General features: G+C 34.5%; 1 protein-coding gene across 1 annotated transcript; it reads left to right on the top strand.

Annotated features, from left to right (window-relative positions):
* LOC109830207 (ras-related protein RABA2a-like) lies at nt 7,607-13,106 on the top strand. The gene is made up of 2 exons (XM_020397399.1): nt 7,607-7,959; nt 12,322-13,106. The coding sequence occupies exons 1-2, from the start codon at nt 7,792-7,794 to the stop codon at nt 12,814-12,816; spliced, it is 663 nt and encodes a 220-aa protein (XP_020252988.1). The 5' UTR covers nt 7,607-7,791; the 3' UTR covers nt 12,817-13,106.

Here is a 14,827-nt window from a genome sequence, read left to right as displayed (position 1 = left end):
ACTAAAATTTCCGTTCTTCACATTGTAATAAAATAAAATAAAATAAAATTTAGGCTAAATTAAGATTTTTACCCAAACAAAAAAAAAATTGAGGGGATCGCAAAGGATCGATCCAGTTCGGTTTCCTCCTCCCCTCGTCCTCTTGTTTCCGAAGGAGTTGAGGAATAAAAGTTTGGGTCCTGGGATTGGGCCTTTAATTAAGCCCAGTTTTACTTCTTTTCTTGTTTTGGGCTGTGATTGGTCACTCCCATATTTAATGAAAATAAAAGTGAAATGAGAAAAAGGTTTGCCATGTTTTAATTTTAATTAAAAAACAAATGAAAGTGAGTTTATAAAAATATAATAAAATAGTAGGAGCTTTTCAAGAACATAATAAGCTACATCTTATTCGGAAAATTTTCATTCTTTCTAATATACTTTAAAAAAATCACATATAATTAGAAATTTATCCTAACAAATGCCAATGTTAAGAAATTAGAAGTAGTTATTATTATTAAGCAGCGGGACAGGATTAGAGAATAGTAAATTAAGAGCATGAACATCTAAACTATTTTAGTATATATAGTAGCGGAGCCACATAGTGTCCAGTGCTATCACAAGACATCACTAGATTACCATTTTCATACACATACATGTTTATTTATTTTTATAGTACTCTCCAAGATCTCACGTTTTTACACCGATCCCTTGATAATCTATCCTTGATGCATCAGTTGTTCAATGAACATAGACCACTAAATAGTTTCGTTATTGCATTTTATAGGCACTTGAGTGTTGTAGTTAGGGAGATAGCAAAGTATTAATAGAGTTCAATCACCTTAACTATGCAAGTAAGAAATCACTTTTAGATTTAAACAATATAACTAATAACTTATTATGGGATTTGAATGAATTCCGTATGGGTGCATGAATCCTAAAATCCAGATATTTAAAAATGATATGACTTTGATGCACTCTTGATGTTGAGATCCATAGAAGACTGTTAATTTGTGATTTCTCAATACTAAAGATGAAGTTTTAGGTAGGTTCAATGTGTATAAAGCTGAATCTGAAAACCAACTTGATAGAAAGATCAAGATTTTAAGATCTGATCGTGAGTGGGGGGGAGTATACCTCAAATGAAATGAATGAATACTGCTAAGAGCATGGTACAATTCATGAGATAATTGCTCCCTATACACCACAGTCTAACGGGATAGCTGAACAAAAAAACAAAACCCTTACGGACATAGTGAACTGTATGTTACTCAGTTTAGGAACACCTGAAAATCTCTTGGGTGAAGCTCTTATTTTGGCTTGCTTCATTCTTAATAGGATTCCCCACAAATCTTCTGATATAACTCCTTATGAATATTGGAAGGGGAGAACTCCTAGGCTGAACTTCTTTCGGGTTTGGACTTGCTTGGCTAAAGTAGCTATTCCCGAACCTAAGAAGAGGAAAATTGGATCTAAGATTGTTAATGCTGCTTTTATTAGATATGCACTAGATAGCAACGTTAACAGATTCTTAGTCATTAACTCTGACATTAGTGACATATCTAACAATACTATCATTGAAGCAAAAGATGCAGTCTACTTTGAAAACATATTTCCTTTCAAATCAAAAATCTCAGAAAGTCCTAGATTATCTCTTCCTTCGGATCTACCATCTTCTAGTTCTTCTTAGCCTCTTGATATTGAACCTCAAAGAAGTAAAAGAGGTAAGATTCAAAAAGATTTTAGAGAAGACTATTTACCTTTATTTTTGAAGGTGATCCAAGCTCTTTTAAGGAAGCAATGGATTTATCTGAATCTCCTTTCTGAATGAAGTCATTGATAATAAAATAAAATCTGTCATGGAAAACCATACTTGGATACTCACTGATTTACCTTCGGGTTATAAATATGCTGGCTGTAAGTGGATATTCAAGAAAAAACTTAGAGCTGATGGTTTCATTGATAAATATAAAGCTAGATTAGTAGATAAAGACTATACTCAAAAAAATGGCATCGATTACTTTGATACATATTCTCCTGTAGCCCGAATCTCAACTATCCGAGTATTATTAGTCTTTGCTGCTATCCATAAGCTGACCATACATCAGATGGATATCAAGATTGCTATTCTGAATGGTAATTTAGATGAAGAAATATATATGAACCAACCTGAATGCTTCATTACCAAATGTCAGAAAAATAAATTCTGCAAACTTATTAAATCTTTGTATGGTCGAAAACAAGCTCCTAAATAATGATACCAGAAGTTTGACAGAGTCAGTGCACAATATGGCTTCACTGTGAATGAACATGATAAGTGTGTATATTCTAAAGTGATCAACAATGACTATGTTATCCTCTGTCTCTATGTTAATGATATCCTTATCTTTGGAACAACTCTTGAATTAATCTTAAAGGTTAAGGATTATCTCTTCAAGAACTTTGATATGAAAGACTTAGGTCTTGCCGACATAATACTTAGAATGAAAATCACTAGAGACACTAGAGGAATATCACTGAGTCTTTCTCATAGTATTAAGAAAATGCTGATCAAATTCAATTTTCATGACTCTAAACATGTCTCTACACCTTATGACTCTTCTACATCTTTGAAGAAGAATAAAGATGAACATGTCTCCTAGCTGAAGTATTCTCATCTCATTGGATCTCTCTTGTATATATCCAACCGAACTAGATCCGATATAGCTTATGATGTATGGAGACTGAGACGGTATACCAGTAACCCTATCAAATATCATTGGATTGCCTTAGAGAGAATATTCAAATACTTGAAAGGCACAGTTGACTATTGCTTGGCTTACACTGGGTACCCTGATGCAATAGAAGGGTATAGTGACGCCAACTGGGTCACATATTCCAACAGTGTAAAGTCTACATTTAGATATGTGTTGTAATATCCCTAAATTTGGTGATAATAAGTCTATATTAGTAACTATTTATATAGATATCCTAACAATTGAATTAACTATATTAACTTGTAGATGAGTTTGCTAGAGGGCATTTATGCAACAAAAGAAAATAGTAACTACAATAACATATTTGTATTTGTTAAGGGGCTTGCTGCAAAAGAAGATTTGATGAGGGTTTATGGAAATATTAACACATAGTATATAAAGAAAAAAAAAAGTAAACCCTAGTTGTGTTGCCTTTCCTCCAAGTCGCAGACAAAAAAGAAAAAAGAAAATCAAAGAAGAAGAAAGAACAAGAGACTACGTACTCCTCTTCTCCCCTTGTGTTCAGTTTTTCACAACTGCTATTCTTCCTACTCACTCATCCATCAGATCCGACCCTCTCTCCACAATTTGCAATCATTGATCTCTATCAAACTGAACAATTATAACTATTTGCTATGGAAAAGTCAGTTTATTCCAGCCTTGCGTGATCTTGGACTCTTGGTATTGTTGATGGAATTTCTAAAGACATCAGCGTACAATTGTGAGGGAAGTTTGGATTTTTTTTGTGGTATTAAGGTAAGTGGTAAATTTGTACATTATTCGCTGCATATTTTTCATATAAAATTACATTGACTATATGTAAATTTATTTCTGATGGATTATATATCCTTTGTATGGTTGCTTACATACTAATTATTGATTGGATGAATGCGCGTGGTTATTTGGTATAAGCATATGCTTATTTCCTTTGTCAATTATTATGTCTTTTTATATAGTAGTGGGTTGAGATGCATATGTGGTTGATTGATTTCACTATTGGTTGGTCTTTAGCATTTGTATAACATAATTGGTTATATGAACTTTGTTTATTTTTCTTTTTAAACATATGTATCTCAAGTTAATATACCGGTATATGTCGGATATAAGCAAGCTATTAAAACATGGCTCAATGTGCCTCTATGAGGTTTTATTTTAGTGCTAAGAGCCCAAATTTGGGTCTCACTGTCCCGATACCACGGGCTTAATAATTGTGGGGTTTACCGAGTCAACCGGAGTATGAAGTGTTGATCGCATTGAGACGTAGCCTGCTTATTTTCCTTTCATGATATTTTCTTAGTTTTCTTAAATATTTATATTAAGTACTAGAATTCATTGATGATTCTCTATCATTCTTATATTTTGTTTATCTCTTGTCGAAATATTTGAATTTTTGTAAAACCAGTGCTTAATGTATGAATTTATCAACTTATTGAGTTGTGAACTCATTGTGTTGTTCTTATTTTTTTCAAAGACTCGGAATTAGGTAGAATTGATGATCTTTTTCAAATTCTTAGAACAGAGCAAGGAATAAAATTCAGGATTGTTATTATCTTGTAAGTGAAGGTTAAATAAAGTTTTGATGCTTAGTTGATGAATTGAGAGTTTTGTAATTATGGGATTTCTTTCCTTTAGGTCGAGTTTTATTTCAAGTTGAGGAATATTGTTTATTTTGAGTTAATTGGATTAATGTTGACTTTGGGATTATTGAGAATATTTATTGTTAGTTTTAGTTCGATGAAGAGTTTATTTTGATGGTCTTTTAATGAATGCATATTTTGGAGGATTTTTCACATGTTTAGTCAGGCTCCAATATTCCTTTTAGGATAGGAATTTTGGGTCGTGACATGTATTCCTTTTTTGTGGTGCACCTGTATCTTAAAAATCTTGTAAGCAAAGAGTAATTGTTAGGAGCACCATGAAGTCTGAGTTGATTGCTCTTGATACCACTTGTACAGAAGCAGAATGATTAAAAATCTAATCTCTGAACTTCATTTGATCCCTAAACCCTCTCCTCCAATTTCTATTCACTTTGATTCTAGATCCACCATAGAGCTTCTAAAGCAAGTGCATGTTAATAAAAAACTTAACAGACATATTCAAATAAGATATAAAGTTGTATAACGTTTGCTAGGCAAAGTTGTGATTCTAGATTTTGTAAAGTTTGAAAAGAATCTAGTTGATCCTTTGACTAAGGGTCTATCCAGGAGTGTGATTCTGGATTCATCGAGTGAGATGGGGTTAAGCCCATAGATGAGGTCACTAACAGCGGGAACCCAACATTTATTTGGAGACGCAGTCCCAATATAGGTTCAATATGGTAGAAACAAGCTGGACTAGTGACACTCGTGTGAAGCATCGACCTAGATATATTCATATATCATTATAATAGCATTTGCTGCTTCCCCTTCTCTATAGCGACGATGCTCTTATGATACAGCTGGTTAGGTTGAGTTTTACTCTTAACAAGTCCAACGCATGTATTGTGGAGGGTATGATATCCAGCTGTAATACCTTTGGAGGACTTACCTACATGAGAGGAACTGTGATGGCCGCGTTTTGGGGGGGGGGGGGGGCCCCTAGAACTAGAAATTCTTATGAGTCGACTATTGTGAGCATGACATTTAACGCTCAACCCATTTTGCTCAATAGATAAAGATGTATTGTATGTGTTTTTGTCAAAGCCTGGTACAATGAGCCTAATTCAATGCCTAGTCCATTATGTCACTCAGGTTGCGATGAAATCACTAAGAAAAAGTTCAAAGTCAAAAGGTACCTCTCCCGAATTCACGATACAAAAGGTTGTCCAACCTATATTTATTTTATGATTTATTATTTATTTTGAGTTTTCAGTCAAATTTTACCTTTTGGAGGGACTGTCAGCCTTGTAGAGGAGGAAAGACAATTTTGCCTTCAATGAATAGTCCCGCATGGACTAAGTTGATGAATAGTGGATGATTTGTAATGCTTCTACTCTCTATGGGCTTTGAGGATCCCTAAGAAGTGAGTGTTTTGGGCTTTCTACTGTTTGGGCTTTGCATAACACGCTCGCGCGTGTGCGGCGTGCACGCGCACGCATTTTTGTTTTGTTTTGTTAAACTTCTTTTTACACGTTTTTCTCATATCTTTTACTCGGTCATGCAACATGCGTAACGACTGTGAAAATTATGAGGAACGTGCGGAAAAGCTGAGCAACGTGCGAAATCCAGCAACGGCTCTCAGGGTTTCCGAACCCTATAAATTCAAAGGCAACACAGCTCGGAAGACACATTAACGAAAAACAATTCTCTCCTCTTCTCTCTTCTCTCAACAAAATCTCTTTGATTATTATTTTTATTTTGGGTAATCTTCTTCATCTGAGCAGAAGCTCTGCACTCTCGCCAGAGTACAAAAGCCGGCTGATTCCAGAGGTTTTTACCGCCAGGGGAGAGAGGATCATCTACGCCAGGGCGATAGCCGGATCCTCAATCTTCTAGAGCAGTGTTTGCACGACTGCTCCTGATAAGACCAGATTTTTAATACTTTTTATTTTTAGATTTTATGCATGCTAATTTCTTCATTTTGACAGCAGCAACTCTATTTCATATATTCTATGATTAAGGTGGCACATGAATAATAACTTTATCAATGATAACTTGCATCATATATAATTGGTTAGTACAATTCAGATCTGATTTGATCAGAAAAGAAGAAAGAAGAAGAAAATCTCAAATTTTGTCTTAGATTGTTGCGCATTTATCATATGTTTGATTATCTCTTCATCTAGTATGAGACTAGATCTTATATCTTACATTGTGATTAAATTTGCTATTCATCTGAATTGGGCCACATATTCTCATTTCACCCTAAGATACCCTCTCCATTTATGTGCACAGGCAATAGTACAATTAAAATTCATACCGTTAATGTATAATATATTCAACTACTAACTCAATTATTTGTGGGAATCCATAATTTTTGTTAGATTTTACACACTTTCTTTACCAATAAAGAAGATTCATGTTCGACTTCTCTAGGGTCGAAAACAATTTGAAATTTTGAAAAATTATGAATTCTTTGTATTTCTAATAGAGCATTATTTTTTCACACAAAATTCGTGGAATCAAGTATAAAACAAAGCACCGTTTGTCTTCCTTTTTTGTTGTTCTTCTTCGTTTGGAATTTCATGTAGGCTAAGGTACATATTGGTATCGTAGGACACAACTGAATTGTCCACTTTATAAATATTTTTGGTTTAATTTTACTTGTATTTAGTATTTAGAATACCACATATATACATACACACACATATGCATGTATATGTTGATTTTAAATTCAAACATGATGACTTATATGGAGGAACTCTTAATTGGAACAATTGCTGAAGCTTATCATAGATTGCTTACGTAAATGGCTTATAAAAATAACTTACATAAGCTGCTAAAAATAACTTACATAAGCTGCTAAAAATAACTATTTGGTAATTATATATCATAAACTACTTTCAAAAATGTTTCTTAAAGTTTTGTTAAAATTATTAGATGCAAAAATGATCAAAATAGACATGATTTTAGCTACCAAAATAAAGAAAGGTACTTTGAAGTTATATATAATTATATGAGGCAATATTATCAAAAGTAAAAGAAGGATATACATAATATAAAAGAAAAAAAGAAATTAACCAAATACTGCTCCATAAAAAATAACCAGCAGTACCAATCTGTCACTCGATTTATATAAGAAAATATTTTCATGTCAGTCTGTAAAACCCTGAAAATTTTGAATTAGTCCTTCCAACCAAAAGCTCCCCTAAATCATTAAGATTAGGAACCTAATAGCAATGTGAGGGTCCAATTTCATCAGATCAAAGGTCTAAGGGACTATTAAGAAAAAACCCCAAATCATTTCATCTCCAGCGATGAGAACTACCGTCACAGTATAGAGAGAGAGAGAGAGGGAGGGAGAGAGGCCAGTGACCTTCGAACACTAAAAATTCCACTACAAAAAAAAAAGCTGAGGAGAGAGAGAGAGAGAGAGAGAGAGAGAGGATCTCGATCGTGATCTCGAAATCGAAGGGGGAGGAGGGGAGATAAGACCGGCGATAATGGCTGCGAGGAGAACGGAAGATGAGTACGATTACCTGTTCAAAGTCGTTCTGATCGGCGATTCCGGCGTTGGGAAATCCAACATCTTGTCTCGATTCACCCGCAACGAGTTCTGCCTCGAGTCTAAGTCAACCATCGGCGTCGAGTTCGCCACTCGAACCCTTCAGGTCTCGATTCTTGAGCCTCAACAGTCTCGAAAACTCTGGTTTTTATTTAGTTGGAGAGTCTTGCGAGATCTCCGGATCTTGGATCAGGTCACGCAACGAGTTCTGTCTCTGAGTCTATGTCCACCATCGGCCTTCTCGATTCTTGAAATTTAAATCTTGAAAGTTTGGTTTATTTTGTTGTGGAGCTGTGCGAGATCTTAGGATCTTGGATCAGATCTGTCGGAATTTAGTTATATTTGATTATTCTTCCTTTCTTTCTTTCAAAGTTCGGAGTAGGGCTTGCTATGAGTTGAGCTTATCCAACAGAATGATGAAAACTTTCACCAGTTTATTAGCGAGTTGGCAGTAGGTTATTATAAGGGCTAAAGCTAACTGATTTTTATGGGAATAGTGTTGAAATTATTGTGTTCTTGGCAAAGAAATTTTCACCAATTAATTTGGGTTTTCAGTATTAGGTTGAAGTATGAGCTAAGACAATAGGTTGAAAATGATTAATATGTCCACCATTGGTGTTGAATTCACCACTTGAAGCCTTCAGTTCTCAATTCTTGAAATTTAATTTTGAAATTGAGTTCAATTGGTCGCAAAATTGCGCGGGATCTTTGGATCTTGGATTAGATCTGCAGTAACTCAGTGTTTTTTTGGTGATCGGACTAGAATTTTCTAGATTAGAATTATGAAAATTTTTGTGGCATTACCATGGTTTTCTTGGCTAAGAAATATTTCACCAGGTTATGTAAGGCTGAAGGGCTACAGCCGACTCATTTTGATGGAAATAGATTTGAAATGACTGTGATGATTAATAATAGAAAAAAATTGGGAATGATCATCGATTAGTATTTGAGAGCCTATAGTGTTCTTGAGTAATAAAAATTTTATTAACGGGTTAACATTGCATTAGGTTACATTATGCGCTATACAAATTGCTTACACAATTGACCGATACACTCGTATCTTTGATTAGATTTGTTAGAATTGGATACTGGATTTACCTTATCTTTTTTTTTGTTATCTGATGTTTTAATTACAGTAGAAATTCAATAATGTGATGGTTTTTGATTTGGGATGTGACTAGAGATTGTGATGGCTTCAGTTTGTTTGAATGACCAAAAAGATTTAATTTTCAGCCCATATCCAAGAGAATTACAAAAAATATTCACAGTTCTTGTCTAAGAAATTTTTCACCAGTTTATTAGAGGGTAATTAGGCTTGCAGTGGTGTGGTGATTAACTTAAAGAAAATGTAAATGATCATTTATTTGTATGTGAATCCCCATGGTGTTTTGGGTAAAAAGTCTTCAGCAATTCGCTAGTAGGTTGATATTACGTTAGGTTGATGTATGCGCTATACCCCACCCAAATTTGGTGGGGGAATAGGCTCAAAATGATGGCGATGATTAATAATTTATAGAAAACGATGTATTGACATAAATATTTCCTCTTTGTCTTCTTTTTCTCCCTTTGCTCCATCGCTTTGTGCTCTGTCGTGCTGGTGCACCATAGACATTTAAAGTCATACGGCGGTGAACTAGTTGGTGCATCTAAACTAGATTAATCATCTATTTGTTCTATGCTTCATTATTTATGTCTCTTCCAGGTTAAATTGGATCAGATTTCATCCAGATTGCCCCAGTATGACCAAAATTCTAACCCAATAAAACCATTTAGTTCAGTGTTGATTGTTTTATAAATTCACATAATTCATAGTGAGGAGCCCCATTAGCTCCCTACCCACTTTTAACACCTTATTCTGGCTACCATTATCACTTAACAGAGGAGTAAGAGAGTGAGGAGGGCCAAAACTTACACCAAAATTCTTGGTTTCAAACACATGTTAGATATTTGCAATTTGCTGTAAGGCTTCAAGTTAATGTCAATAAAACCAACAATGAACATAATAGTATGTACTTGTTTTTGAAATAAAGCTTACAATCATGCTTGAAACCATATATATGAAGACTAAAGAAAATAGTCAGGGAAATACTGACTATATTGTATTTTTTTTCTTAGAAATATGGTTCTATAAATGTTTAATCCTGGTTAAGTCAACAGGTCTAGCTGTCTAGAATTGGTATGGAAAGAGAAGGAAGAGTAGAGATCTTAGGGGCATGCCCCTTATGTGGCATGGACACTGAATATATCTGACACTGAGCTTCTTGGATACTCCTCAAAGGTCAAAATCTAGTTCTGAATATTTCTTGAACAATGCATCCTGCATTTCTCTTGTGCTTCTTTATTTTATGTTCTCTGTGTGAGATTGTAATTTTTGTTTTCAAGTAATGTATTGAAACCTATATATTTTAGGAAAAAATGCCAATTGACCTATATTATAGAACTGATAAATTTAGGTATGTTCTGATATAAGAAATGAGATGCATTGAGCTTTGTAGAAAGGTACTATTTTTTTTGTGAAATCATAAAATGCATAATGAGTTCAAATGTCAGCATATACCTTTCACAGAGCATATACATTCTATGGTTGTATTTAGCTACATTATAGATATATTTGTCTATAATCTAAACTTTTAGATACATGAACATGTATATGTTTGAAGCATATGTATGCAGTCTCTTTGTTAATATATCATTTCTAGTATCATTTTGTCACGTTCTATGGCCTACTTTGAAATGAATCAGCGTGTCATGTGTGCTTTTGTGTGTCCATGATTCTTGGAATGTGCACTAGCCTGTGTAATTGCACATATATGGAATATTCAAGTTCTAGGTTCCATATTCTGGAAACTATGTAGATTTGTAAGATTACATTTTTTTGTTGGTTAAAGATGTAACTAAAATAATATTAAGTGGCCAATGTTAAAACTTTTAGAGGAAGAGGAAAACACTTAATGAAGCAAAATGAGGGGATATGTTAATTATGCATCCTTCCATTTTATATATTAGTCTCACGCCCGCTAATATAGGTTGCAACTAGCAATAATTTATGTAAATCGTATATATCCTCATATTGAATATCCTAAGCATGAATTCTAATATTAACCATGAGACTGCGTTTTGCAACCGTACAGGTCATTCACCACTTGTCCTACATCTCTGGTATTATGACATATTGTCAACGTTACAGGTTATTCTAATAGATTTTTCACGGTTATATTGCATAGTGGTGGAGGATCTAATGGTTTTATATCTATTATTAATCAACTTAATGACCTTGACCATTACTTTCCTCAGAAAATCTAGCATTCATTCATCACAAATGATTTTCTCTAATTCTATATACACCTTTGAAATCTTTGACTCGTATTGATGTAACAGTATTGTATAGTGGTGGAGAACCCTTTTTCTCTACCGGAGAAGAGAGAGGAGGGAGGGGGCATTAATTGGCTATTGTAGGATATATTGTCACTAGTTCAAAACCTATAGAGACGTCTATAACTTCTAGGGATCAATTAAACACAATCAACCCAGGACTGTAGCAAATTAAAAGGTGGAAAATATTTGTTTTGATGTGATAGTAATCAAAATTTCAATGAAGTATATACCTCAATGAATGTCACGATTGGACAAATAATATGATGAATGTATGTCTTGTAGAATCCTGAGGTAGAATATGAGATAGAGGATGTTGAGGACGTTTATCGTTAATCACGAGTAAGGTTTGTTTATGCAAACATATATGCTCTGGATGTTTATCATAATGATTTTGATGAGGGTAGACCTGAGAACAAAACCTTCTTAATGCATTTTAAATGGTCATACCAGGCATGCCCAGTTTATCCTAAATCTAGGTTTAGGTTTGGGTACATAAAGACCAACTTTTAGCTTTATACTGTTCGCCAAACATTGAATAAGTTCTTCTTGAGCTTCACTGTATTTCATGTATATCCCTTCATCTTATTTCTTATTCAAAGGGTTGTGTCCCAGGTTCCTTATTTCTTTATACGTATCAAATGTTCACATTGACTAGAGGTGACTATGTACAACGTTTCCATCCCTGGCTTCAAAATTGACGAACTTACTGGACGCTCCTTTCAAGCAAACATGTCTTTCTTTCTTGCAAATAGTTGTGACTCTTCAAGGCATTCATGTTGACTATATATACCATCAATTACTTTTCATGTTTCTGAATAAGGTAGATGGTCTCCTGTTAATTCTCCTCAGACAGTTAGACCACTAGAATGAAATTTATTTACCACTGCTGATACTGTTTAACATTAGGCTTAACATATTTTTGTCAAGACTCATGTCAGCTTAGATTAAATCACACGATGGGAGTAGGGAAAACTGGAGAAGAAGAGTGCATACAATGTTTGTTGTTTACTTGAAGGAAATATTTAATGGGTGTATCATGTATCCTGCAAGTCATTATTTGATTTGCTTTTCTCTCTGTTTGTATATTTTTTAGGTTCAAGGCAGGACAATCAAAGCCCAGATATGGGACACAGCAGGACAGGAGAGGTACCGCGCAATAACCAGCGCCTACTACCGTGGGGCCCTCGGAGCTCTCCTCGTCTACGACGTGACCAAGCCCACCACCTTTGAGAATGTGAGCCGCTGGCTCAAGGAGCTGAGAGATCACGCCGACTCCAACATTGTCATCATGCTCATTGGCAACAAGACCGACCTCAAGCACCTCCGTGCTGTGGCCTCAGAGGATGCTCAGAGCTTTGCTGAGAAAGAGGGATTGTCCTTTATTGAGACCTCTGCCCTCGAGGCTGTAAATGTTGAGGAAGCCTTTCAGATGATTCTGGGACAAATTTATCGAATCATTAGCAAGAAGAACATCGCTTCCCCGGATGAGCCTGGGTCTGGACCTGCTGCTGGTGGTATTAAGGAAGGGAAGACTATTACAGTTTCGGCTGCAGAGGCGCCTACAAAGAAGCAATGCTGCTCGACATGAGGGAGATTCTAAGCTTCTGAGACTCTTGTTCTGTTGTGCATTGTCAGCTTCGAGATCAGGTTTTCTTGCCTGACGGTTGATTCTTTGTGGTGTTTTGCGTTTTGCATTGGAACTCAAATGTACTTTTTTTTCCTATCATTTTGTGCTTCGTGTTGTTGTTACCTTAGAATTGTAGAGGGATAAAGACGGGCTTTTTTTAGGAAGAAAGGATGAAAAGGTAAAGTGCTTTACATACTTCGGTTTATGAGAGACTGATGCAGAATGAAAATATTTTTTACTTGGTTTTGTCTCATGTTGTATCTTTGCATCGGGATGCATTTGCCGACATGCTGGGTCAAAAACAGTAGTACCCTTGAATCGGTAATACTTACTGCTAAGCCTCCCCTGATGTGTACTGATCAAATACCTTCACTTGTTGCCATACCACATGATCGGTGGAGCTGAGGATACTTTTAACGCTTGCAAAACCTTTTCGCTAGACTATCATTGCAGGGATTCTGTATCTGTAGATGTATCAGATACGGATATGATTATCTATATCTGATAGTATATAATTACATCTATTCCTCTATAATAACCAAGAATCACTATTCATGTTACAGTAAATACTACAGTAATTTAATGTAGCATTATTGCTGTAACATCATTCGTGATACTGTAGCATTTTAAAATGTTACTGCAACACTTACAAAAGCTGTATTTGAATATAGAATTACTGTAACGGAAATAAAAAAAATGGAGACCGTATTTTGTACGGGGTGGGTGCACACTAATATGTAGATATATTCCGAAAAACCATGATCTATATCTGAAAATGTGTTGGTCATACAATTGTACTTGTTTTTGTCCTTAGATAATTTGGTTTTAATTTAATTTTGATGATCAAGAGATCTAATCTTAGCTTTTTAAATGTAACGTACATATTATTAAACTCTCTTTTATCGCATGAACTATATGTATTTCAATATTATATGGTTTTCTCATTTTCATTTTGTTTTCGATGTGTATCGGTACAGTAGTGAAGCCAGGAATTTTGGAAAGGATGGTTTTAAAAAAATTAAACATGATAGTATAGGAGAAAAAAGTTGCACGGTTGATTAGCATCTAAACACCATAAAACCCAATTAGACCTTCATCCTATTCCAAATTAGAGTATATATGTTGTTTACAATAACATCCTCCTGTCTTCATTTCCTGAAACAACTCAATAATATCAACCTCATAAATGTTACAAAATATGCATTTTCAATATAGGACACTAAATAATCATTCGCATACTCGTATTAATAACTTCCATTGCCGAAATATTCTTTCAAGTTTCAATGTTTGTGTTGGAACAAGAAAGATCAATGCCAACTTCTCCAATTTGTACATCAAGGATATACATCATCCATTTTTCATTCAATCAAACTTTCAGCAAGTTTATTAGTTCTTTTAACTTAGAAAGATTATGATGAGTAGCTACATAAGAGATGTTGTTCTCAAGTTGATCGCTAAGCTCTATATAGTATACAGTTTATTTCAGAAAAATGTTTAGGATAAAGCTCAGCTGATCAAATAAATTTTCCTTATCAAAAGAAGAGAACGAATTACTTGATTAAAGACATGTCACACAAGAAAACAACTTCATATTAGGATTATCAAAATAGTTGCTCCATTCTCAGAAATAAATCGGAAGTACTAGTTAATACATGTTTTAAACAATTCAACTTTAAGTTTGAAAAAGACAAGGTATCATATGTATTTTACTCCGTATGAAATTACTATTAGAAAATTAACTATGTATATTTTTTTCCTTAATTATTTCGAAGTAGGGCCAAATGGCCAATGCCCCTTTGGACCTAATGTGGCTCCACCTTTGTATGTTCACACACATCTGCATGTATGTATCCATATTCGTATCGTTTTGTATATGATTTTATTTACTGAGGTGTAAGTATCATATCCAACATGTTTGCAAGTCTAGTTGAATTTTTTTAAATACTTATATTTTGAAACGTCCCCAGCATCA

Source organism: Asparagus officinalis, chromosome 2 (assembly GCF_001876935.1).
Source record: "Asparagus officinalis chromosome 2, Aspof.V1, whole genome shotgun sequence".
Lineage (NCBI taxonomy): Eukaryota > Viridiplantae > Streptophyta > Magnoliopsida > Asparagales > Asparagaceae > Asparagus > Asparagus officinalis.
The sequence above is the reverse complement of the archived record's forward strand: the minus strand, read 5'-3'. Positions and strand labels throughout refer to the sequence as shown.